Source organism: Polypterus senegalus, chromosome 4 (genome assembly GCF_016835505.1).
Source record: "Polypterus senegalus isolate Bchr_013 chromosome 4, ASM1683550v1, whole genome shotgun sequence".
NCBI lineage: Eukaryota > Metazoa > Chordata > Cladistia > Polypteriformes > Polypteridae > Polypterus > Polypterus senegalus.
The window spans coordinates 16,135,080-16,162,898 of NC_053157.1; the positions used below are offsets into that span (position 1 = coordinate 16,135,080).

The window sequence follows — 27,819 nt, forward strand, 5'->3', positions numbered from 1 at the left end:
CTCTGGGAGGAAGAGTTGGGTCCAGGTGGACAAACTGCGGTGCTAATGTCAGGTGGAATGGCGTCAGTCATCCTTTCAGCAGAAGGGGAAGAAGAGAGGTAATTAGTTCACAGTGCCACCTCCTGTCTCAGCAGAGAATTACCATCACCCAAGCCTTCAATATGTTTTCCATATGCACATATGTGACAATACTAATAATATAAATTTTGGTGTAGTTTAGTAAACTTGTGAAATTCACAGATACTGAGTAGGCAGAAAAAATAATTCAAAAACACCTGGACAATGTTTAGAACTGGGTAAACACTTGGAAAATGCAGTTTATTGTACAAATGTTCAAAGTGTTACAAAGGAGCAACAGGATCATCTAATATATAAAGCAGAGTCGATGTACAGTATGTGTGTGTGTATGTTTGTTTGTCTGCCATACAAATCTGCACCGGGCGTCCGATCACCACCAAATTGGGAATGGGGCTCCTTTGTGACCAGGTGAAGGTCATGGAGTATGTTCATGGTGAACCGCAGGGCACCTTTTCACCGACACGACGTTTGGCACACGTCCCCGTACTTAAGATGGCCGCACGTTGCAACAGAACTTCACCGTGGCGCCATCTAGCGCCAGCTTTGGTACCTGTGTGTCGCTCTTTAACCATGTTTCTTTAAATTGCCAAGAGATGGCGGAATTGTCCAAGTATGAGAAGGCCGACTGCTTTGATCGGGTGAAGAGGAACTGCTGTATCGATGTAAAACAACCTAGTGCGCGTGACCGGCTGACACACCAGCGTTTCTGAGAGTCACACTCCCACACGCACTTATAGTACTGTATTTCATTCGTCAACGTCTGTTATATGGCAGCACGTTTGAACAGAGACTTGCATTAAAAAGACAGCATCCTTCCCCCGCCATTTTCCACACACACAGCATCTGTTGTATGTCACTTCTCTCTGTAGTTACCATTGCCAACGTCCGTTAGATGGCAGCACGGTTCAACACAGACGCTCCTTACTGTGTAATACCACTCGTCTTTGTGTCAAGACTCTCTATCCAAATATTATTGAAGCAACTATCATGGCACGTTGCGTAAGACGTTAAGATGTTTTCATACTAAGAACACCGCTGATTCTGAATGATTTACCCTTTGATTTCAAACTGCTCAAATTTCCTGTTCGTTTGGCTTTTGCTTTGTCAATTAATAAGTCTCAAGGGCAATCACTACACTGAAAATCCATGCTTTTCACAGGAACAACTCTACGTAGCATGTTCTAGTGTGGGCAATCCTCAGAATTTGTTGATTTTCTCACCACAAGGGAAAACAAAAAATATAGTGTATCCAAAGACTTATATTACCTATTACAATAAAATGTGAATCAGAAAACTGTTTGTTCTATTTCTATATTCTGTTTCTTTCATTTCGGAAATTCACTGGTTCTAGATTCCCGGGCAACGCCGGGTACTCCTGCTAGTTAATTATAAATACTAGATGTCACTAGATGATACTCTCCTAAAGGAAATTGGTGCACCATTCTCATTGTCGAAAGCAATGTGAAGAAGCAAATAAACAAGGCAAATGAAACATTAGGTTATATTGTACTAACTGTAAAATATAAGGTACGTGTATGCTCAGACTGCATGATGCACCAATGAGACCACATCTGGAGTATTGTGTGCAGTTCTGGTCAAACACAAAGGAGCACTTGAGCAACCAGGCAGAGGAGAGCAACCAGGTACATCACAGGACTTCAGGATATGTTCTACTGTGACACAGGGTGTTAAACCTGTTTAGTCTCAAGCAGAGGAGACTGTGTGGGAACCTGTTCCAGAGCCCGTATTTATCAAGTGTCCTAGAATTACCCCTAGGAATTGCAATATAAGTCAGGCTTCTGAGTAGGACATAAGAAGTGCAGTAGTTTTAAAGCATCCGAGTACACTTTCGAGTAAGAAGAAATGACATTACAATTTTATGTCACTCTGAACTGCAATTTGCCACTTATGATGACAATTTGTAGTTTTCTAAAACTAAAACTAAGGCTTCACAATAATAATAATAATAATCTTATATATAAACCTCTACACATGGAAATGTGTGTGTCTGTCTGTCCAGCCCGTAAGTATAAGGAGGCCCAGAAGTGCAAGAGTATAGCATGAAGGTCAAAGAAATCGACTCTGTCGCCAAAGTGAAACCACCGACATACGAGAAACTCGCTTAGCCACTAATACACATGCGAGGCAAGCATATCGGCAAAATGAAACCTCCGAGGAGAGAAAAACTCACTGATGAGGAAAGAAAACTTTACTTAGCGGCTAATGCACAACCAATTGACTGATTGATTGAAGTGTCAGAATCCATAGTTTCTAGGAGCCCAGGCTTTTTACAGCATGAGCTTACACAGCTAGTAATAATTATAATCATCATCAAAGTATTAGGAGAAGGAGAAGAAGAAGAAGAAGAACATAATAAGATAGGGTATTGCGCCTAGCTGCATGTAATTGTGGTCAGATGGATAGATTGAGACACACTGATAGAAAAGTTATTGGGCACATTTACTTAACAATGAATAATCTACATACAGGCATACTATCAGAACAATCATTTTCTGCTGTTATGGCCTCAGGAAGCACCTTATAACATAACAGTTACTCAAACTATCCACAGCTATTCCAGAGATGTGTCTGACGTCATGTTCACTCTTCCAGTATTTCCGATCGTCTTCCAGACTCATGTGTCAACAACAACAACAACATTTATTAATATAGCACATTTTCATACAAATAATGTAGCTCAAAGTGCTTTACATGATGAAGACAAGCGAAATAAAACACAAAGTAAGAATAAGAATAAGACAACACTGATTAACATTAAATAAGAGTAAGGTCCGATGGCCAGGGAGGACAGAAAAAAACTCCAGATGACTGGAGAGAAAAAATAAAATCTGTAGGGATTCCAGACCACGAGACCACCCAGTCCCCTCTGGGCATTCTGCCTAACATTAATGAAACAGTCCTCTTTGTATTTAGGGTTCTCTTGGAAGGACTTGATGATGGTGGTCATGTAGACTTCTGGCTTTTAATCCATCAATGTAGGACATCACGGTGCTTTGATTAGATGGTGATGGCGCAGATTGCCACCACAGAAAACCGGGAAAAGAAACAGAAGAGAGAGTAGGGGTCAGTACGGATTTTAAAGCCACCATGAATAGTTATTATGAAGAATTGAAAATACAGGGTATCAGGATTAAATGAAGGTGAAGTTATCAGAAAGCCATGTTAAAGTAATGTGTTTTCAGCAGTTTTTTAAAGTGATCCACTGTATTAGCCTGGTGGATTCCTATTGGCAGGCTATTCCAGATTTTATGTGCATAGCAGCAGAAGGCCGCCCGCCTCACCACTTCTTTTACATTTTGCTCTTGGAATTCTAAGCAGACACTCATTTGTGAATCTAAGGTTACGATTTGGAATATAAGGTGTCAGACACTCCGATATATAAGATGGAGCGAGATTATTTAAGGCTTTGTAAACCATAAGCAGTATGTGTCTTTGCTTTCTCCATGATCTCCCCTTATTTTCTGTGAGATGCTATTTATCCAATGTCCGAGGAGTCTCCAACTGTCTTCTTGAGCTCTCCCGGGCTTAGAAAATGTGATAAGAAACATCAGTGTGGTTTGTGGAATGCAGAGCTCAGTGTACCTGTGTGATATCTGACAGTCAATCACCAGTCCAGCCCTGCTTACTTTAGGGGGAATATGCCGCCTACTACAATGCACTTTGCATTGGCGAGCACCTGTAGGTTGATTACGTGATATCACTTGAAATTCACTTCCACATTTGGGATCAATGACCTTTATGTACATTTCGATTTGCATGAATGGTGTATTGCTTTAACATTACCCTCATGTGGTGTGGTAGTCTGCATATTACCTCATGTCTAGTAAGGGCATTCAAATTTGGGTGGAAAATTTGAGAAATGGTTTGTTGTAACTTACTCAAATCTTCTCAATTGCAAAGCTGCATTTTTCATTGTTGCCATAAAGCAAAACATTACCAACACTTCCATTTTGGCTGACAGAGAGTATAGTTTTTCTGGCTTGATCATGTAACGGGCAAGATTTTTAGCAAATATTATTAGTTCTCTGTCAAATGGATTTCTTTATGCAAGTTCATTGTTGTCTAGTCTTTCTAAAACGTTCCTGGGATGTACTGTATGTGCCGATCTCTGACTGAATGCCATCTTCTGACATATCCAAGTGAGTCACAAATTTGGACATGCTTAATTGTCTAAAATGTCTTTGTATTACTGTTTCATTGATGGTGCCCTTCACTGGAACCAAGGGGCCTAGCACCAAGCCCGAAACACAGCGACAGGCCATTATCCTCCCTCCATCAAACTTTACAGTACACACTTTGCAGTCCAGAAGGTAGCATTCTAATCCGTCTGCCAAATCCAGATTCATCCATTAGACTGCCAGATAGTCAAGCGTGATTCATCACTCCACATTTCTACTGCTCCAGAGTCCAATGGCAGCGTGCTTTACAGCCACTCCAGCCTGCGCTTGTCATTGCACGTAGTGATCTTAGGGTCATGTGCAGCTCCTCAGCCATAGAAACCCATTTCATGAAGCTCCCAACAAACAGTTCTGGTGCTGATGTTGCTTCCAGAGTCTGTTTGGAAACCTATTGTGAATGATGCAACAAAAGATAAGTGATATTGACACACTTCAGAAATCGGCAGCCCCACTCTGTGAGTCTGCCTGCTCTACCACAGCATGGCTGAGCTGTTATTCTTCCTTGACGTTTCCACTTCACAATGAGGCAGATCTAGAAGAGCAGAAATTTCACCCACTGACCTGTGGCAAAGGAGACATCCTATTACAGTGCCACATTTATAGTCACTGAGCTCTTTGGTCACACCCAATGTTTGTCAATGGAGACTGAATTTCTATGTTCTTATGTACTTGAGTACTCCATACTTTGGAGGGGTGTCCACATACATTTTGTTCATATAGTGTATATTGTACTTTTCCCTGTATATATTAGACTTACTATCTCCCCGCGACTGCCCGCGTACTAGTGAAATGGGACAGTTAGGAGGGCCCTGCCCGGCTCCCTATTCCTGACGTCACGCTTCCCCCTTCCCTCGGCCCACAGCCTCTGTCTCGGATTAGTGTGAATATATCGCTCCTGCAAGCGAATTTTGATTCCTAGTGCGATGAGAGAAGTCACAAAATCAACTGGAATGTTCAAACAAATTATAGAAAAAAACCGTTAAGTAGTTCTCTCGTGAAAAAAGGACAAACATAGACTGTGACAGATTATGGCTTTTGTCGTCCCCTTGAACCCTCAGACTATACGTCAGACACCAGGTAAAAGACCAATAATAATATTTATTATTATAAATAAGTGCACAAAGCACCTCAACCTCCCCTATACTTTAATGAACAATAAACCAATACTAAACAATACACAATCACAATAATCAATAATCCTCCACTCTCCCAGACGCGTTGCCACCCTTCCACCCAGCTCAGCTCATCATCTGGGCATTCCCACAATCCTTTATAGTCCCTGACCCGGAAGTGTTTCGCTCCTCTCAGTCCATGTGATTGGTAATACTTCCTGGTCAGATAAAAACTCTTCTTTTTCATCCTGGAAGTACGTCATTTCTTCTGTCCCTGTGACCAGGATGCACTTCCGGGGTATAGGGCAAATACAAGTCTCTGAGCCTACCTGCAGCGTCCCCTTGCGGTCCCCATGGTATCCAGCAATACTCCAATATTCATGATGCCCTGCTGGAATTCGGGGCACCTCCATGCTGCCGGAAGGGCTCCATCTAGCGGTTTTGGGGTATTGGCCGGGATGACCGGCCGGCCGTAGTTCACAAGACAAAGACACATTGTTACAATAAATTGCTATAGGTAAAACTGCATTTAGCTACATTTAATTATGATAATGATGGCGGAATTAAAAAAAAAATCAAAGTTAAAGGTTTTACCAGGAACACGACGGGGACGTGGCAGCTTATTGTTCCCATTACAGATATTAACATGGCATGCTCAATGTTTACACGTTATTGTTAAACTGATGATGTATAAATTTAAATAAAATTAATAATAGTTATTGAAGAATATGTATTGAATACAGTTTTTAATATTGTGTACACATTTATTTTTCCATTATACAAAAAATTTGGATGGTTATTTAAATAAAATACTTCCGGGTGAATAATTTTTCTCAAATTTTGTATCTGTTTGCTTCTTATCATTATTAATATATATACAAAATTTGAATCATCTATCTGTAATTGTAACCATAGTTTACTTGAAAATTCGTAAATGTATTCAGTTAAAGTACCACTCCGGTTGCCAGAAGTGTCCCAAAAGATAACAGGATTCCTTATTTTTGATATAAAGGTAGGTAAGGTACACCCTGAGGCTAGCACGTGACTAAGGAGGGCCCCGCCCCCCTCCCCTTGGCCCGCTACATCTCTTTTGCATCTGCGCAAATAAATTGGTACCGCAAGTGAACTATGATACTTAGGGCAGTGAGAGGAGTCGCAAAATCAACTTGAAATTGTTCAAACAATTTATAGAAAAAATCCCGATCTAAATCTGTTAAGTAGTTCTCTTGTGAAAAGCAGACAGACATACAATCAGACAGACAGACGTTGGATTTTACATATATAGAGATGGTGCTTTTGTGTTTTAATTCTAGACTGTTCTATATGGAAGTGTGCCATGTACCATAAGCAAGCGTTGAATTTAATTTTATTTTCAAATTTCCTTGTTGTTTTGTCTTAGGTGGAGACCATTGGAGATGCCTACTGTGTAGCAGGAGGTTTACATAAGGAGAGCCAGACTCACGCTGTGCAGATAGCACTGATGGCCTTAAAGATGATGGAACTGGCAGATGAGGTGCTCACTCCTGAAGGAGAGATAATTAAGGTTGGTTTAAAATGAAACATCTATTATCTGAGGAAGGTGCTTATTTTTAATTATTCCCAGGCAGAGGAAAAGCTGATTAATGGCTGGTAATCCATCCGGGAGATAATGCACTCATACACTTGTAAAGATACACAAAGAAGGCAGAAAAAGGTTTGAGGAACCGTCCCCTATATTGTACAGCGTACAAAGCAAAACAACTCAAAGTTTTAATAAATGGCTACAGAGCAACATCTGGTTTCACGTCCAAAACAGCAACAACGAAACACAAAAGGAGTTGGGCTTTTATAATAGCCAGGGAGGAAGAGGTGGGGTCCAATAATTGAGGCTGGAAGTGACCTTGGTAGGAGGCGCAGTTAGGCAAGGGGGATCTGTAGGAGAAGCAGAAGAAAGGTTAGTGCACTTCAAAAAGCCTACTCATGTTTTCCGCTCTCACTTAAGCCCTTAGCCTGTCTCCTAAGTGCACGTGTGTGACACACTGTTTATCAAGAGCAGTCATGAGGCAGACCAGGCTCTGTATACCAAATGGTAAAACATTACAGATCATCAAAGAACAACTGAGAGCCAAAATTCAAAATCAAAAACAAACCTGAAAATGAGTCCTAACCATAACTAAACCAACCAAATTGTAGGAGTATTCTTTAGATTTATTCAGAAGCTTGCATACCAGATTAAGTGAGCCACCATCTTCAATAGGTTTTGCGAACTGACATCATGCCTGGCAGTGAACATCATACCCATAAACAAAATGGCCACCGCAGTGCAAGGATTATTGGCAACTGAAGAGCAAAAAACAAAAGGGAGTTAATTATGTCAGAAATATTTGTCCATATTTTTGTAGCGGAGTATTAACTTCTGGTCAAAGTGTGCCTGTTATACTGTGGATTCAGAGACCCCTTCTCTCTGCACACTTTACTGTGTTGTAGATTTAATTTTGCCAGTTTTGCCCATCAATCTATACTCTATATCCCATAATAACCAAATGAAAATATGTTTTTAGAAAGGTTTGCATATTTGTTGAAAATCACAAACTGAAATCTCTCATATCTAGAAGTATTCAGATGATTTGCCGTAGCACATGTTTGCTTTAATTCTGTCAGAGATGTGTCTACAACTTGATTGGAGTCCACCTGTGGCAAACTGAATTGATTGGACATCATTTAGGAAGGCACAGATGTACCTGTGTATAGAAGGTCGCACAATTCACACTGTATGTGAGAACATAAACCAAACCGTGAGGCCTAAGAAACTTTCTGTATACCTCCACAATCAAATTGTGTTGAGGCACAGATCAGGGCAAAGGGATACAACCATTTCTAAAGCTGTGAATGTTCTGAGGAGCACAGTGGCCTCAATAATTGTGAAATAGAAGAAATTTTGAACCACCAGGACACTTTCTAGAGATAGCTGTCTGGCCAAACTTAGTAACTAGAGGTGACCAAGAACCCAATGGTCATGCTAACAGAGCTTCAGAAGCCCTCAGCTGAAATGGAAGAACCTTTTGGAAGGATGATCATCTCAGCACCACACCATCAACCAGATGGAAGCCAATCCTTTGCAAGAGACATATGACTGCCCACTTGGAGCTAGATAAAAGGTATTTAAAGGACGCTGAAAAGCATGAAGAAAGCAGATCCTCTGATCTGATAAGACAAAACTTGAACTCTTTGGGTTGAACACCAAGCACTATGCCTGGTGAACACCACACACTGCTCATCACCTGCCTAATACCCTCCCTACAGTAAAGCATAGTGGTGGCAGCATCATGCTATGGGGATGATTCTCAGCGACAGGGACAGGAAAACTTGATCAGAATTGAGGGAAGAATGAATGTAGCCAGATCCAGAGAGGTCTTTGAAGGAAACCTGCTCCAGAGTACACAAAACCTTAGACTGGTGTGATGGTTCACCTTAGAGCACAAAATATCCAAAACATACAACCAAGACAACACTTTAAGACAAGTCTCTGAGTGTCCTTATGTTGCCCGACCAAAGCCAAGACTTAAGGCCCATGGAATACTGTGTGGAGAGACAGACCTCAAGATGAAAGTTTACAGAGGCCTTTCATCCAATCTAACGGAGCCTGAGGGGGGTCTGCTGGGAAGAATGGGATAAACAGCCTAAATTCAAGTATAAAAAGCTTAAAGAGACTTACCAAGAAGACTTGAAGCTGGAATTTCTGGCAACAGGGCATCTATGGAGTACTGAGTTTAAGGCCTCAGTACTTATAGAAATGAGATATTTTCATTTTTTGACTTGTAGTAACTTTCAGACCCTTTCTGAAAACATTTTTACTTTGTCATTATGGGTTATTGAGTGTAGACTGATTGGTAAAAATGGGAAATTTATCTATTTAAAATTTAATGACATTCATGAAACATGCCCCGCTGGTCCATTTTCATAATGGCATCTCTGTCAATGTGCTTTATGTAGAATTTAATTGGTTAAATTGTAATTACAGTACTATCATATCTGGTAAGATAAGTCCTCCTTATTTTATGTAGAGCCTTTTTAGAGCAGGGATCTTCACTTGCAGTTCTGGAGGGCCGCAGTGGCTGCAGATTTTCATCCCAACCAGTTTCCTAATTAGAAGTCAGTCCTTGCTGATCATGATATTTGGTGTTTAACTAGTTTCCTTGTTAATGCTCTCACTCCTCCAAGGCACATTTTAATGAGTTTCCTTTTCTAAGAACATTACGTACAGTGATCCCTCCTCGATCGCGGGGGTTGCTTTCCAGAACCCCCCACGAAAGCTGAAAATTTAGGTGAAAAGTAAAAGCCATATGTTTATATGGTTATTTTTATATATTTATTTATAAATAAAACAGATATCACATATGTTACAGACATACACTAGCAATAAATATGTACAACGCAACTAAAATTTTAACGTACGTGCATGTACTAAGTATGTAGAAAATTAGTTATGGGTACTCACCAACAATGACACGATGACTTGTCCGATAATGATGATATAAATGTTACTACACAATAAAGGAGAGCGTTACAGCTCTTCTAAACGAACCTTTTCAGGCGACTGTGTAGCACCGTGGCGTAGCTGTTCTCTTCCTTCAACATATCAAAAACTTTTACCTTTTTGGCAATCGTTAGCATCTTCCATTGGCGCTTGGGCACGGCCCCAGAAGCAGTAGCAGGAGCAGATCGTTTTGGAGACATAACGAAGGGCATGGCTACACACAAAGATAAACACAAAAGAGCACAAAAGTTAACTCTTTACACAGTGAAATACGTTGATGCTGAATGAGCGAGACGAGATGCTGGCTAACACAAAGCAGAATCGAATGTTGCTCTCCATCGCTGAGCCAATCAGCACCCAGGAACTTAACCGAATGCTGATTGGGCAGCTTCTCAGCCATCTGCCAATACTGCTCCTTGAATGAAATCAACTGGGCAAACTGAGGAAGCATGTACCAGAAATAAAAAGACCCATTGTCCACAGATATCCGCGAAGCTCAGAAAAATCCACGATATATATTTACTGTAGATATGCTTACATATAAAATCCGCAATAGAGTGAAGCCGCAAAAGTCAAAGCGCAATATAGCGAGGGATTACTATATATGTTTTGTAGAGCAGAGCAGATTTTTACTTCATGATCATTCCGTTTTCTCTCTAATTTTATGTAGACATTTTATTAACACACATATTTCATGATGCACATTCACAATTGTAAATGGAGCCCAGTTAGCAGTAGAGCCGGTACCAGTTCTTTATTTGTTATTTGCATTTCGTCATTAACGGTGGCTGCTTAAGGAAACAATTAAAACCAAAATGGAGCTGCTTAAAGCTTAAATGAACAGTTGGGGCTTCTAAATTGTAACATGTGAGTTAACAAAATTTTAGCCACAAAACATCTTGCTTTAGCAAATTAATGGGTTCTAATTAAGAAGTAAAAACCTGCAGCCATTACAGCCCTCCAAAAGCATCAATGAAGATCCCGACTTTATGATGAAAACCATCCAAGGGCATTGAAGATTAGACCCCCTAGAGTAGATATGTTTAACCACGAGTGATTTACTCAGGCTCAGGCTGTGATTCTGAGACGGCCAATGAACCAGCAGTCTTAGCCATGAGATCACACTGACTGTCTCCAACAGATTTTACTTTTACATCAACCCAATGCAGAAACAAGAACCAAGTAAGTAAATCTGACGTGCTAAAAGACTTATATTCAAATCTGTTTCCTCAACAGATGCGCATAGGCCTTCACTCTGGTTCTGTCCTGGCTGGAGTAGTTGGGGTGAAAATGCCACGATATTGTCTCTTTGGAAACAACGTAACCCTGGCCAACAAATTTGAATCATGCAGCATGCCAAGGAAAATCAACATCAGCCCAACCTCATATAGGTACTGTATAATGTATGGAGCCGTTGAAACTACTGTGAAACCAGATCTGGATCATGGGAGAGCAACATCAGGTGCAAGGCAAGATCTAGCCCTGACGCCAGATGCCATTCTATCAAATAGCCCACTCATGCAGTCACCTGCACTTACACTCATTTGACTAAGGTCAATGTTGGAAATTACCTAGTAGGCCCATCTTTGGGGATGTAATAGAAAAGCAAGAGCACCAGGGGAAAGCCCAAACAGACAACGGGGAGATTGTGTAAAGATTTGAACACGGGAACCTAGAGCTATGAAGCAGCAGAGCTAAACACTATTGAAGTCACAGAGCATTTCATTCATTTATATATAATAACATGGGCCACATTGAGCAGAATAATGAAAACTAACCATTTAATAAAAAAAATGTAAAATGAGACAGACAGACAGATAGATAGATAGATAGATAGATAGATAGATAGATAGATAGATAGATAGATAGATAGATAGATAGATAGATAGATATGAAAGGCATTATAAAATAGATCTGTGTTTTTCAACCAGTGTGCCATGTCACAGTGGTGTGCCGTGAGTGTTACTCAAGTTTAATTAATAGGGAGGTACAGTGCATCCAGAAAGTATTCACAGCGCATCACTTTTCCCACATTTTGTTATGTTACAGCCTTATTCCAAAATGGATTAAATTCATTTTTTTCCTCAGAATTCTACACATAACACCCCATAACGACAACGTGAAAAATGTTTACTTGAGGTTTTAATTAAATAAAAATAAAAAAAATTGAGAAAGCACATGTTTATAAGTATTCACAGCCTTTGCCATGGAACTCAAAATTGAGCTCAGGTGCATCCTGTTTCCCCTGATCATCCTTGAGATGTTTCTGCACCTTAATTGGAGTCCACCTTTGGTAAATTCAGTTGATTAGACATGATTTGGAAAGGCACACACCTGTCTATATAAGGTCCCACAGTTGACAGTTCATGTCAGAGCACAAACCAAGCAAGAAGTCAAAGGAATTGTCTGTAGACCTCCGAGACAGGACTGTCTCGAGGCACAAATCTGGGGAAGGTTACAAAAAAAAATTTCTGCTGCTTTAAAGGTCCCAATGAGCACAGTGGCCTCCATCATCCGTAAGTGGAAGAAGTTCGAAACCACCAGGACTCTTCCTAGAGCTGGCCGGCCATCTAAACTGAGCGATCAGGGGAGAAGGGCCTTAGTCAGGGAGGTGACCAAGAACCTGATGGTCACTCTGTCAGAGCTCCAGAGGTCCTCTGTGGACAGAGGAGAACCTTCCAGAAGGACAACCATCTCTTCAGCAATCCACCAATCAGGCCTGTATGGTAGAGTAGCCAGACAGAAGCCACTCCTTAGTAAAAGGCACATGGCAACCTGCCATGGAGTTTGCCAAAAGGCGCCTGAAGGACTCTCAGACCATGAGAAACAAAATTCTCTGGTCTGATGAGACAAAGATTGAACTCTTCGGTGTGAATGCCAGGCGTCACGTTTAAAGGAAACCAGGCACTGCTCATCACCAGGCTAATACCATCCCTACAGTGAAGCATGGTGGTGGCAGCATCATGCTGTGGTGATGTTTTTCAGCGGCAGGAACTGGGAGACTAGTCAGGATAAACAGAAAGATGACTGCAGCAATGTACAGAGACATCCTGGATGAAAACCTGCTCCACAGCGCTCTTGACCTCAGACTGGGGTGACGGTTCATCTTTCAGCAGGACAACGACCCTAAGCACACAGCCAAGATATCAAAGGAGTGGCTTCAGGACAACTCTGTGAATGTCCTTGAGTGGCCCAGCCAGAGCCCAGACTTGAATCCAATTGAACATCTCTGGAGAGATCTTAAAATGGCTGTGCACCGACGCTTCCCATCCAACCTGATGGAGTTTGAGTGGTGCTGCAAAGAGGAATGGGCAAAACTGGCCAAGGATAGGTGTGCCAAGCTTGTGGCATCATCTTCAAAAAGACTTGAGGCTGTAATTGCTGCCAAAGGTGCATCGACAAAGTATTGAGCAAAGGCTGTGAATACTTATGTACATGTGATTTCTCAGATTTTTTTATTTTTAATAAATTTGCAAAAACCTCAAGTAAACTTTTTCATGTTGTCCTTATGGGGTGTTGTGTGTAGAATTCTGAGGAAAAAAATGAATTTAATCCATTTTGGAATAAGGCTGTAACATAACAAAATGTGGAAAAAGTGATGCGCTGTGAATACTTTCCGGATGCACTGTATATGGATCAATCCAAGATGCTCAGGCAATGGCAGAGTAAACGCTTACCTGGGCAAATTAGTATCACCAATCCACCTAACCTGTATGTCTTTGGGCTGTGGGAGGAAGCTGGAGAACCAGGAGGAAGCCCACTTGAACATGGGAAGGACATACAAGCTTCATGTAGGGAGGAGCCAGGATGCAAACCCTGGTCTCCTTACTGCAAAACAATAGTGCTGGCACTGTGCCACCCTCTGTGTAATATTATGATAAAAAAGTAGAAAGAAAAATATTTTAGAAACCAATTGTTGTAATAGATAATGATTAAAACTAGTATAGTTTTAATGGATTTTAGGAGGCCCAGGCCCCTCATGGACCCTGTGATCATCAGAGGTGACTGTGTGCAGAGGGTACAGACCTATAAATATCTGGCAGTGCAGCTGGATGACAAATTGGACTGGACTGCCAATACTGATGCTCTATGTAAGAAAGCTCAGAGCAGACTATACTTTCTGAGAAGGTTGGCATCCTTCAACATCTGCAGTAAGATGCTGCAGATGTTCTACCAGAGGGTTGTGGCGAGTGCCCTCTTCTACGCGGTGGTGTGCTGGGGTGGCAGCATAAAAATGAAAGACGCCTCACGCCTGGACAAACTTGTTAAGAAGGCAGGCTCCATTGTAGGATTAAAGTTGGACAGTTTAACATCTGTGGCAGAGCGACGGGCACTAAGCAAACTCCTGTCAATCATGAAGAATCCACTGCATCCACTTAACAGGATCATCTCCAGGCAGAGGAGTAGCTTCAGTGACAGACTTTTGTCACTGTCCTGTTCCACTGACAGACTGAGGAGATCGTTCCTCCCCCACACTATGCGACTCTTCAATTCCACCCGGGGGAGTAAATGCGAACATTAATTTTATTTTAATTCTTTTCATTTTTATTACTATTTAATTTAATATTGGCGGCACGGTGGTGCAGTGGTAGCGCTGCTGCCTCGCAGTTAGGAGACCCGGGTTCGCTTCCCGGGTCCTCCCTGTGTGGAGTTTGCATGTTCTCCCCGTGTCTGCGTGGGTTTCCTCCCACAATCCAAAGACATGCAGGTTAGGTGGATTGGTGATTCTAAATTGGCCCTAGTGTGTGCTTGGTGTGTGGGTGTGTTTGTGTGTGTCCTGCGGTGGGTTGGCACCCTGCCCAGGATTGGTTCCTGCCTTGTGCCCTGTGTTGGCTGGGATTGGCTCCAGCAGACCCCCGTGACCCTGTATTCAGATTCAGCGGGTTAAAAAATGGATGGATGGAATTTAATATTGTTTCTTTGTATCAGTATACTGCTGCTGGATTATGTGAATTTCCCCTTGGGATTAATAAAGTATCTATCTATCTATCATCTATCTATCTATAGATACAATCTCAGACAATTTCTGATTAGCTAGCCTGAGAGAATACAGGTGGGCTAATTTGAAAGGCCATTAAACAAGCTGGCATAGACTGGAACAGGCAAAACGTTTGACACACCTTTTCCCTCCAGGAGGTCAGTATGGACTGGAATGGAGGCTGAATCTACCTGGGCTGAGTCCTGTCTAAACAGGATTGGAAATAAACAGGGAGACGCCTTGCACTATGATATCCCATTGTTCTGGGAGGTGCATTAAGGAAGCTGCACAAACATAAAGACAGGGTAAAAAAGAAACTGTCTCTCTCTGACATTTTCTTTTTTTTTTTTTTTTTTTTTTTAATTTTATTGCACTCCATACAAAGCAATCAAGATTTTACAAAAAGAAAAATAGAGTTAAGAACAGATCGATCCCCACCCTTGAGAGAGAGAGCAAGCCAAACGGCATAAAAATTTTACAGCTTTTAAACATACCTAAATTAATAAATTCTCTATGCTTCATGAACTTATTTTAAAATATTACTGATTAGATCCTGCCATGTTTTGAAAAACGTCTGTACGGACTCTCTCTGACATTTTCAATTCTTAGGGGACCACCTTTCTTGACAACCATATTCATACAGGCCATGCTGCTTTGCCCTAAGTAGGCGACATGCTGGATTAAAACCAAGCCAGACCAGAGACTAATACTGTAAGACAGACACCAGGTAGTAAGCACAGGGACACCAGATCAACTGCTACTTAGGCTGTAATGGTATTTTAGTTACTCTCATTTTACTTTCTTGATTATTTTGGGCATGTTATCTACAAAACATAGTTGTTTTTGTATTTTTTTTTTCTATTTGTACTTTTTTCTACTTTTTCTACCAAAACTGCTTGTTGTGGTACTCTGTTTAATTGCCAGGTGTTGTTGAATGTAAAAGAAAGAGGAAAGTAGCAGTTAATTCTGGCAGTGTGGTAACTGTATGGGATTTGGGGGCTTCCCGGTAAGGACCACATAATATAGTTTATTAAACACAGAATCTGGTCACCCTAACATGACAAAAACACTAATTTATTTTTCCTTTTTCAGGCTTTTAAAAGATCATCCTGGCTTTGTTTTTACACCCCGCACTAGACAGGACCTCCCAGCCAACTTCCCCAGTGATATTCCAGGCATTTGTTACTTCTTAGAAGCTCTCAACTGCTCCACTATGAACTTCTCCACAAGCCCTAGTGAAGATTGCAGAGCCATCCGTGGGAGCATCAAGGAAAAAGAGCAATAAAACTCTTAAAAATTGTAGTAGGTGATTAGTACATCTTTCCACACCGTGAGCCACACATGCCAAGGCTTTTGTGAGACAAATAGCATGTGAAGGTGTCTTCATTTTTTTTTTTTTTTTGTGATGTGTAAAGATCTATTTTGTAATCAATTTAGTTCATACCACCCAATATATTTTGTTGACAGGTGTGCACAAATATATATGGTCGATGAAAGTAGTATCGTGGAAATAAACTATTTTACAATCTTTTTTTATTTCTGGAAGTGCCATTTATCTGAAGATGACCTGAGAAAGATTTACAGAGGATTCCAAAGGTATTCAGACCTCTTCACGTTTTTCACATTTTGCTGTGATATGGCCTTGTGCTAAAATTCATGTTCGGAAATCGGAAACTGGATCTTGTACATTCTCACAAATTTAATAAAAATAAGGATGCCACGGTAGTGTAGCACTGCTACTGTGCAGTAAGGAGACCAGGATTCACATCCCAGGACCTCCCTGCACAGAGTTTGCATGTTCTCCTCATGTCCGCATGAGTTTCCCCTCAAAGACGTGCAGGTGGATTGACGATACTAAATTGACCCCTTGATACTAAAGTGCCCTGTCCTGGGCTTGTTTGTGCCTTGTGCCATATGATTGTTGGGATGGCTCTGGTTTCCCACACAGCCCTGCTCAGGATAAAGCAGGTTTACAAAGAGGATGGAAGGATACAAAAAACTGAAACATCACATCAACACAAGCTATGTATCCTCTAAACTGCACAGCTATAAAGCAGTTTTCATGGTACCACTCAGCACTTTTGAACTGCTGCACATGTGTTACCGTATCACTTCATGGAGAACTGTTCCCCCAACACAGCCCCGGCTCTTCAACCATGATTCATCGCTTTGCGGCACTCAATGCTTCAGAGGAACCCACCTGTCCCTGTTTTGAATCTGCACTGCAATGTTATTCACACTTATTAGTAAAACAAATTAATAATAAAATAATAATAATAATTCATCGTATTTAAATAGCTCAGAGGGAACACAAGGGGCGGCACGGTGGCGCAGTGGTAGCGCTGCTGCCTCGCAGTTAGGAGACCTGGGTTCGCTTCCTGGGTCCTCCCTGCGTGGAGTTTGCATGTTCTCCCCGTGTCTGCGTGGGTTTCCTCCCACAATCCAAAGACATGCAGGTTAGGTGGATTGGCGATTCTAAATTGGCCCTAGTGTGTGCTTGGTGTGTGGGTGTGTTTGTGTGTGTCCTGCGGTGGGTTGGCACCCTGCCCAGGATTGGTTCCTGCCTTGTGCCCTGTGTTGGCTGGGATTGGCTCCAGCAGACCCCCGTGACCCTATTTGGATTCAGCAGGTTAGACAATGGATGGATGGATGGGAACACAAGACAAGGCCCTTCACTCCATATTTAGTTTGGGCAGCGATTCCAGCCCAGCATCTTCTTGAGTTTGACACAACATGCGCCACACTCCCGGATTTGAGGATTTTCTGCCATTCTTCTCTGCAAGCGTTGGATTGATATCATCAGTGGACAGCTATTTCCAGTTCGTTCCAGAGATATTAGGTTGCGATTCAAGTCCAGGCTCTGTCTAGGCCACTCATGATCATTCCTAGAGTTAACACTAAGCCACTCCTGTGTTGTCTTTGCTTTGTGTGTAAGGTTATTGTCGTGCTCTGGACCAACAGTCATGGCTGAGGTTCAGAGCACTTTGCAGCAGGTTTTCATTCAGGATTTCTCCATTCAGTGTTCCCTCAACTTCCTCTAGTCTCCCAGTACCCAAGTCCATAGAACAGCGTTGGCGCCATCATACTTCACTATTGTTATGCTATTGCACAGGTTTCCTCCAACCGTAACACTACTTTTGGTCTCATCAGACCAAACAATCTTGTTTCCCACACTCTGAGAGTACTGTTGGTGCCTTTTTTGGAAACTTCAGATGAGCTTCCATGTGTGCTTTGCTAAGGAAAGGCTTTTGTCTAGCCATCCTGTCATAAATCCCTGATCAGTGGAGTGTTGCAGTAGTGGTTGTTCTTCTGGAAGTTTCTCCCATCCCCACACAGGTTCTCTGGAGCTCAGCAAGAGGGACCACCAGGTTCTTGGTCACCCTTCTTACCAACACCCTTCTCCCCTCATTGCTCAGTTAGGCCTGGTAGCCAGTTCTGGGAAGACTTGTGGTTGTTCCAGACTTCTTCCATTTAAGAATTATGGAGGTCAATATACTCTTGGGAACCTTCAATGCTTCAAGATTTTTTTGTAGCCATCCCCAGATCTGTGCATCCACATAATCCAGTTTGTAAGTTCTGCAGGCAATTCCTTTGACTTCAGAGACTGGTTTCTGCTCAACTGTGGGACCTTTTATAGCCAGGTGGGTGCCTTTCCTAATCATTCCAATCAAATGAAGTGATCACAGTTGGACTCCAAACAAGATGTAGAAACCTCTCAGTGATGATCAAAGGAGGAGACTTTGTGTTGCAGGTTTGACAGGACAAGTGGCACTAAGAAAGCCATTCCTTAAAGAAAAAAAAATAGGGCCTAGAAATACCACCTGTGGACTACTGCAGACTGGAAGAAAGTCTCCTCTTCACAGTAGAAACTGAAACTTGTTTTTTTTCAACCACTTTTAAGCTGTGCTTGAAGCTGTTGTGCTGTGAGGTGCCAATTATGCAAGCTGGTGAACCTCAGAAACTGGGATGTGACTTTGGCTCTGCAAGATCTCTTCCTATCAATTACCTTTGGATTGTGTAAGACACCGCTGTACTCACTAAAACTTTGATTATTATTATTTTTTTGCAATTTCTCTAAATGAAAGACTGACATGTCTAAAGGTATTAATGATGTCTCATTTCATTTGTTAATTGCCATTTTCTTGCCATTTTCACTGGAATATTGTCCAAGTCGTACTTCAGAGGGTGTAGTAGCAAAGTCTGTCCCAACTCTGTTTTAAGATAGACTGAGAGTTTTTAAGTAATCAACTGAAGTCGTTGTGCAAACTGCTTCAACTTGCAAAGCTTAATTTACCTGAATTGCTGCAGAACACCTTTAGGATGTACAGTCATATGAAAAAGGCTGGGAACCCCACTTAATTCTTTGGATTTTTGTGTATCATTGGCTGAGCTTTCAAAGTAGCAACTTCCTTGTAATATATGACATGCCTAATGGAAACAGTAGTATTTCAGCAGTGACATTAAGAAAATATGCAATATGCATCATAGCAAAATTAGACAGGTGCATAAATTTGGGCACCCCAACAGAGATATGACATCAATACTTAGTTGAGCCTCCTTTTACAAATATAACAGCCTCTAGACTTGTTAAGGGTAAATTTCGCACAAACATTAGGAAGTTTTTCTTTACACAAAGAACGATAGACACTTGGAATAAGCTACCAAGTAGTGTGGTAGACAGTAAGACGTTAGGGACTTTCAAAACTCAACTTGATGTTTTCTTGGAGGAAGCAAGTGGATAGGACTGGCGAGCTTTGTTGGGCTGAATGGCCTGTTCTCGTCTAGATTGTTCTAATTCTAATTCTAATTCTAATTCTAATTCTAATTCTAGATGCCTCCTATAGCCTTTGATGAGTGTCTGGATTCTGGCTGGAGGTATTTTTGGCCTTCTTCCATACAAAATCTTACCAGTTCATTTCAATTTGATGGCTGCCGAGCATGGACAGCCTGCTTTAAATCATCCCATAGATTTTCAATGACATTCAAGTCAGGGGACTGTGACGGCCATTCCAGAACATTGTACTTCTCCCTCTGCATGAATGCCTTTGTAGATTTCGAACTGTGTTTTGGGTCATTATCTTGTTGGAATATCCAACCCCTGCTTAACTTCAACTTTGTGACTGATGCTTGAACATTATCCTGAAGAATTTGTTGATATTGGGTTGAATTCATCTGACCCTCGACTTTAACAAGGGCTCCTGTCCCTGAACTAGCCACACAGCCCCACATCATGATGGAACCTCCACCACATTTGACAGTAGGTAGCAGGTGTTTATCTTGGAATGTGGTGTTCTTCTTCCTCCATGCAAAGCGCTTTTTGTTATGACCAAATAACTCAATTTTTGTCTCATCGGTCCAAAGCACTTTGTTCCAAAATTAATCTGGCTTGTCTAAATGAGCATTTGCATACAACAAGCGACTCTGTTTGTGGTGTGAGTGCAGAAAGGGCTTCTTTCTCATCACCCTGCCATACAGATGTTCTTTGTGCAAATTGCACTGAATTGTAGAACGATGTACAAATACACCATCTGCAGTAAGATGATCTTGCAGGTCTTTGGAGGTGATCTGTGGTTGTCTGTAACCATTCTCATAATCCTGTGCATATGCCGCTCCTGTATTTTTCTTGGCCTGCCAGACTTGCTGGGTTTAACAGCAACTGTGCCTGTGGCCTTCCATTTCCTGATTCCATTCCGTACAGTTGAAACTGACAGTTTAAACCTCTGAGAGAGCTTTTTGTAGCTTTCCCGTAAACCATGAGACTCAACAATCTTTATTTTCAGATCTTTTGAGAGTTGCTTTGAGGATCCCATGCTGTCTGTCACTCTTCAGAGAAGAGTCAAAGGGAAGCACAACTTGCAATTGACCACCTTACAGTTGTGCTTGAAATATTGTGAACCCTTTAGAATTTTCTATATTTCTGCATAAATATGACCTAAAACATCATCAGATTTTCACTCAAGTCCTTAAAGTAGATAAAGAGAAACAAATGAGACAAAAATATTATACTTGGTCATTTATTTATTAAGGAAAATGATCGAATATTATATATTTGTGAGTGTGAACCTTTGCTTTCAGTATCTGGTGTGAACCCCTTTTGCAGCAATAACTGCAACTAAACATTTCCGGTAACTTTTGGTCAGCAATAACTGCAACTAAACATTTCCGTAACTTTTGGCCATCATTCCTGCACACCGCAATCAAGTTTTAACTTGGAGGAATTTTAAAATTTAAGGCTTTTAAAAATACCTAAATCATTCCTCCATACAGAACAGATCCTTCAACTCTGGGATGTTGGTGGGTTTCAATCACAGTCACATCTGAACTGCTCACTTCAGGCCCAGAACATCCTTCCACAACATTTCGATTGGATTAAGGTCAGGACTTTGACTTGGCCATTCCAAAACATTAACTTTATTCTTCTTTAACCATTCTTTGGTAGAACGACTTGTGTGCTTAGGGTCGTTAAAATGCTTTCTTTGGTTCCAGATTCTAAGTGAGTGGAGCACAATTGGGTTATTAGTGTATTGCCGATAACGTGTGTTTATTGGAGCACAAAGCAAGGAATACAAAGAAGTACTGCAGGATTTTACTTCTATTGCGGTCCATGCCTGTGTATGTTCTTCTATTTGTGTCCAGGTTCTTATCGACTGTATATTTGCCCCAGTTGCTTAAAGAACGATTTATTAATGTATATTGGTATGTTTTGAAATAAAAAGGAGCTTAGGAAGAATATTCATCTTAACAGTGTTAATTCTTCCAGCTAGTGTGAGATGAAGGGTTGACCATCTATGCAAGTCTTGTTTAATTTTTTCCACTTTATGTTTACTTGTGATGTTTACCCGAGGTATTTAAACTGTTCTGCAATGATAAAAGGAAGGGTGTCTAATCTAATATTATATGCTTGAATTCACGGAAAGAGTACACTTTTATTCAGAGATGCAGGCACAGAATTTTCTGGGTAGGGTCGTTGTCTTGCTGCACCTTCTCTTGAGGTTCAGTTCACGGACAGATGTCCTGACATTTTCCTTTAGAATTCTCTGATATAATTCAGAATTCATCGTTCCATCAATGAAGGCAAGCCGTCCTGGCCCAGATACAGCAAAACAGGCCCAAACCATGATACTACCACCACCATGTTTCACAGATGGGATAAGGTTCTTATGCTGGAATGCAGTGTTTTCCTTTCTTCACACATAACGCTTTTCATTTAAACCAAAAAGTTCTATTTTGGTCTCATCCGTCCACAAAATATTCTTCCAATAGCCTTCTGGTTTGTCCACGTGATCTTTAGCAAACTGCAGATGAGCAGCAATGTTTTTTTTGGAGAGCAGTGGCTTTCTCCATGCACACCATTGTTGTTCAGTGTTCTCCTGATGGTGGACTCATGAACATGAACATTAGCCAATGTGAGAGAGGCCTTCAGTTGCTTAGAAGTTACCCTGGGGTCCTTTGTGACCTCGCCGACTATTACACACCTTGCTCTTGGAGTGATCTTTGTTGGTCGACCACTCCTGCGGAGGGTAACAATGGTCTTGAATTTCCTCCATTTGTACACAATCTGTCTGACTGTGGATTGAAGGAGTCCAAACTCTTTAGAGATGGTTTTGTAACCTTTTCCAGCCTGATGAGCATCAACAACTCTTTTTGTGAGGTCCTCAGAAATCTCCTTTGTTCGTGCCATGATACACTTCCACAAATATGTGTTGTGAAGAGCAGACTTTGATAGATCCTGTTCTTTAAATAACACAGGGTGCCCACCCACACCTGATTGGCATCCCATTGATTGAAAACACCGGACTCGAATTTCACCTTCAAACTAACTGATCATCCTAGAGGTTCACATACTTTTGCCAATCACAAATATGTAATATTCAATCATTCTCCTCAATAAATAAATGACCAAGTATAATATTTCTGTCTCATTTGTTTAACTGATTTCTCTTTATCTACTTTTAGGACTTGAGTGAATATCTGATGATGTTTTAGGTCATATTTATGCAGAAATATAGAAAATTCTAAAGGGTTCACAAACTTTCAAGCACAACTGTAAATACCTTTTCTCGTGATTGGACACATCTGTCTATGAACTTCAAGGCTTAACGAGCTAATCCAACCAATTTGGTGTTGCAAGTAATCAGCATTGAGCAGTGACAGGCATTCAATTCAGCAACATTACAAGGGGGCCCACGTTTGTGCAAAGCCAGTTTTTTACATTTGATTTAATTTCATACAACTAAATACTGCTTCACTAAAAATCTTTGTTCAGAAAACACCCCAATACTCAGATGTTCTTAGGAAATGAAGGACATACCACTGTTATATTTTTTGTTGAAAGTAGAGCAAATTATTATGTAGGCTGAGATGAGTTCCCAAACTTTTTCATATAACTGTAACTGATTAGTTGTTCCCTGAAGAAGGCCCATTTGTAATATTCAGGAATGTCCCTTTGATTTCAGTTTGCTAACCAAAACTTTAAATTTAAACCTCTGGTAGTTTACTGCTTGCCTTTACGCCATTTTGGGTTATACATTGCATTTCAACTGATTAAATTTGAAGAAAAACTGAGGTATTCTGAAACATTTGACTGGTAATGTATCTACAAAAAGAAAAAGAATCAAGCTATAAATGGTGTAAAAAGGAGACCACGTAAAATTGAAGGTTTTGTAGAAGAAAAACACACACAGTAATTATGGAGACGTGATTTCAAGGCAGAACTAGGAAGAAGATGGCCAGTTCCAGGTTTACATGATCAAGCAGCAGAAAGGGGTGCTTCCAGGCAGAAGTGATGTCAGCAATGGAGTGGCAATCAATCTTCTGTTCTGCCGAGAGAGGAGAAGAGAAGGCACTAGAGCACAGTGCCAACCCCTGGTTCAGCTGGGTCACCAAAGCCCTTAAGCTGCCTCCCATACATATCCACGTGACAATAGTTGTATTTTATTCAACAAAGAAATTCACTGACACAGCTCATCATGGCTTCCTGCCTCCCAACTTTCCTCTTCCTTGGCTCACTGGCTGGCCTACTTTTTCTTCTTGGCAGACGGGTCCTTGCTTCTGCTGCTTGCCCTACTCTATGCTTGTTCACCTGAAGAGGTGGATGCTGTGGAAACCAGGGGCGCAAAGAGCCACCCTAACCTGACACAGACAGGCAGAGACACAGGATTTTACAATATAGCACATGATTTCATTACTCTTCTTCGTAGGAACCACTCTACTTCACTTCCCACCATTACAACAGTGATCTAAATTACAGTTCAACACACAAGAGGTCATCTTCTGCCACTTTCCGCCTCCACTCCATCTCTGGCAAGCTCTGTCCTCTTGCTTCTCATTAGTAGTGGCAGGCTCCCTTTAAACAGATCCTGGGAGCTTTCCTGGTGCTGCATCAGCATTACCTGGAATCACTCCCAGGTGTGATGGAAATCCACTACCAGACTCTGCAGCTCCCCCTGGCTGCCCCCATGGAAACCAACAGGGCTACATCAAACTCTCACTCCCAGTCTGCGCTGCAACAACCCATGGTGCCAAGTCACCCGGGTGGGCTGCCCTCTAGCATCCCAGGGCCTCGTAGGAGTTCCCTCCGCCGGTCGTTCCATCCAATTGGCGTCCCGGCCAGATATTGGCCATGGCCATCGTCACAATGCCCTTATCAGGTGATTCCCATAAGTATTATCACCTCCACTTCTGCTTTCCAGTAAGCACTTCCAGGTCACCTCTGCCATTACAGATATTCCTTCAGACACCACAGTGCAACAGAGGCTCTGCTGAAATCCACCTACGAATTCACTTCATAATTATGAACACTTCAACATCAAGTTGCGATCTGAAGGTCCCTAAAGTCCTGCTATCCACTTGGTAATTTATTCCATGTGTCTATGGTTCTTTGCATTAAGAAGAAACCTTCTAACATTCGTGCAAAATTTACCATTAAAAATATTTGAGCTGTGTTCCTGTGCTCTTGTTGTAGAATTTATTTTAAAGTAACACTGTAATAATTCCTTTCATAATTGAAAATATTTATAGTTCTTTGCATTTATTTAGCGCTTTTCTCATTACTCAAGGTGACGAAGAGAAAATCGTTGGCGCAAGGACACACCAAAGGTTTTCACCCGGAATGAAGGCTCTCAGGAGTCAAGAGGATGGGCAATAAACAATAGCATGGACTCAACCCAATTCAGCCAAATCAGGCTGAGCCCTGACCAGTTCAAAACTCACAGTTTATATTTCTTATTATCATTTCTTATTATTCTGACCTCGCTAGAAGCAGCCTATTTACTGCTTCCCCTGACTCCTTTCTCTGCAGCTGGCCTAACTTTTATTAGAACTACCAATTTTTCTTATTTTCTTATTTTTCTGTAAAGAAAAATCTGCTTCGCTTATTTTAGGTCGGCTGAGAGCCAACAGGTGTTTTCCCTTCTTCCATCCTTGAGCTGTCGTTATCTCATCGTTCTCCCTTCCTGGGTCCTCTCGCTAGGTTTTATTAGCAGCTAGAGCTAAGCTGCAATTAAAGAAGAAATATGGCATGGGCCTTTATTTAACCATTTGTTTAGCAAGCATAACTTGCATTAATATTTGCACTAAGGTTAAAGCTTACATATTTTCCTATATTTATTTATGCTAATACATGAATAAACTCATTTTATTTTCTATAAAGGCACTTTACATAATCAGATTGGAACCACTTCAACCACCACTAATGTGCAGCACCCACCTGGATCATGCGATGGCAGCCATTTTTGAAGAAGTACACTCACAACACATGAGCTATTAGATGGTGAAGGAGTGAAAGACTGCTAGCCAATTAAAGACAGGGAATAACTAGGCCATGGTGGGCAATTTAGCCAGTATGTTGGCATATACCCTGCTCTTTACAAAGGATGCCCAGGGGTCTTTTATGACCACAGAGAGTCAAGACCTTGATTTTACATCTCATTCGATGGATGGCACCATTTGACACAGCACAGTGTTCCCATCACTGCAACTCAACATCAATCAATCAACATTTATTTATATAGCACATATTCATACAAAAAAATGTAGCTCAAAGTGCTTTACAAAATGAATAGAGAAATAGAAGACACAATAAAAGATAAACATAAGTCAACATTAATTACCATAGAATAAGAGTAAGGTCCGATGGCCAGGGTGGACAGAAAAAACAAAAAACTCCAAAGGCTGGAGAAAAAAATAAAATCTGTAGGGGTTCCAGACCAAGAGACCGCCCAGTCCCCTCTGGGCAATCTACCTAACATAAGTCAAACAGTCCTCTTTGTATTTAGGGTTTTCATGGAAGGGACAACCAAGCAACTGGGGCATTGGGATCCACACACAGACCACAGGGTTACCCACCTTGCCGGCTTCGCCAACACCTCCTCCCTTCCAGCAGCAACCCACGCTTTTCTTGGTTGGTCTCCCATCAAAGTATTGAGTGGGCCTAAACGTGCTTAGCTTCAGGTGGAGGACCTCTTCATGTGGCATCTGGCTGCAGAAACATTTCAAATCATAGATCTCCATTTGCTTAAACTGAAAATGTTCAACTTCTTCCATCTCTCCCCAGAGCTCACACTTCTCAATCTTGAATCAATCTGATTGCTCTTCTCTGGACTTTCTCTAGTGCTGCTATGTCTTTTCTGTAGCCTGAAGATCAAAACCGAACACAGTACTCCAGGTGAGGCCCTGCTTTTGCATTATGTATAGTGCCAAAAAAAGTATTTGCCCAGTTCTTGATTTCCTCTATTTTTTATTATTCACAACACTTCATTTTTTTCTGATCTCCAAACAAATTCAGTACAGCAGAACTTTAATTGTCTGAGGTAATGTGGACTGATGGACCTGGGAAGCAAACCCAGGTCTCCAAACTGCGAGGCAGCAGTGCTACCCACTGTGCCACCGTGCCACCCACCTAAAATATTAGGTTAACTGAAACAGGATTTTTATGTTTATTCCCTCCACCATAACTTACTTTGGTACAAACATTTTTTTTTTTTTACTTTGATTGAGATCTGAAACCAAATATTTCAAGCTACAACACTAAATGACTACTCTTAAGTTGTTTGAAAGAGAACATTTACGTTGAATGAACAACATCAATGTTATACCTTTTTCAGTGATAGCCGAGGGGTGCAGATATGGAGGGGTGAGTGAGTCACACCGACATTCTTACAGTCAATAGGGGCTTCATTTATAAAACTTGTGTATACACAAAAAGACGAGATTTATAAAGAAACCTTGATGAGAAAGCTGGCCTATATTTACGACAAAGCTGACCCATGTGTATGCGACATTTCGGAGAAAGTTACGACACCCTCAATCAAGTGGGGAAATGCAGCCAAACCAGCTAAATAGCGACTCACACTGTTAAAAAGTAATAAAATGGAGCTATTATTATAATGGGGTGGCATGGTGGCGCTGCTGCCTCGCAGTTAGGAGACCCAGGTTTGCTTCCCGCGTCCTCCCTGCGTGGAGTTTGCATGTTCTCCCCTTATCTGCGTGGGTTTCCTCCTGGTGCTCCGGTTTCCTCCCACAGTCCAAAGACATGCAGGTTAGGTGAATTGGCGATTCTAAATTGGCCCTAATGTGTGCTTGGTGTGTTTGTGTGTGTCCTGTAGTGGGTTGGCACCTTGCCCGGGATTGGTTCCTGCCTTGTGCCCTGTGTTGGCTGGGATTGGCTCCAGCAGACCCCCGTGACCCTGTGTTTGGATTCAGCGGGTTGGAGAATGGATGGATGGATTATTATAATGTGTGCTGATATGACAAATAGGGCATGGTAGTGCTGCTGTCTCACAGTTAGGAGACCCGAGTTCGCTTCCTGGGTCCTCCCTGTGTGGAGTTTGCATGTTCTCCCCATGTCTGTGTGGGTTTCCTCCAGGTGCTCTGGTTTCCTCCCACAGGCCAAAGACATGCAGGTTAGGTGCATTGGCGATTCTAAATTGTCCTTGG

The 27,819-nt window shown here is 41.5% G+C and overlaps 1 protein-coding gene across 1 annotated transcript in view; it reads left to right on the forward strand.

Moving 5' to 3' along the window:
* The window catches only part of gucy1a1 (guanylate cyclase 1 soluble subunit alpha 1), a 61,626-nt gene extending 45,212 nt beyond the window's left edge, over positions 1-16,414 (forward strand). Inside the window, exons 6-8 of the mRNA XM_039750290.1 lie at positions 6,789-6,932; positions 11,142-11,296; positions 15,976-16,414. Of these exons, the coding sequence (XP_039606224.1) occupies positions 6,789-6,932; positions 11,142-11,296; positions 15,976-16,168 (492 nt within the window). The 3' untranslated portion in view covers positions 16,169-16,414. The remainder of the gene's footprint in view (positions 1-6,788; positions 6,933-11,141; positions 11,297-15,975) is intronic.
* Positions 16,415-27,819: the final 11,405 nt, after the last annotated feature.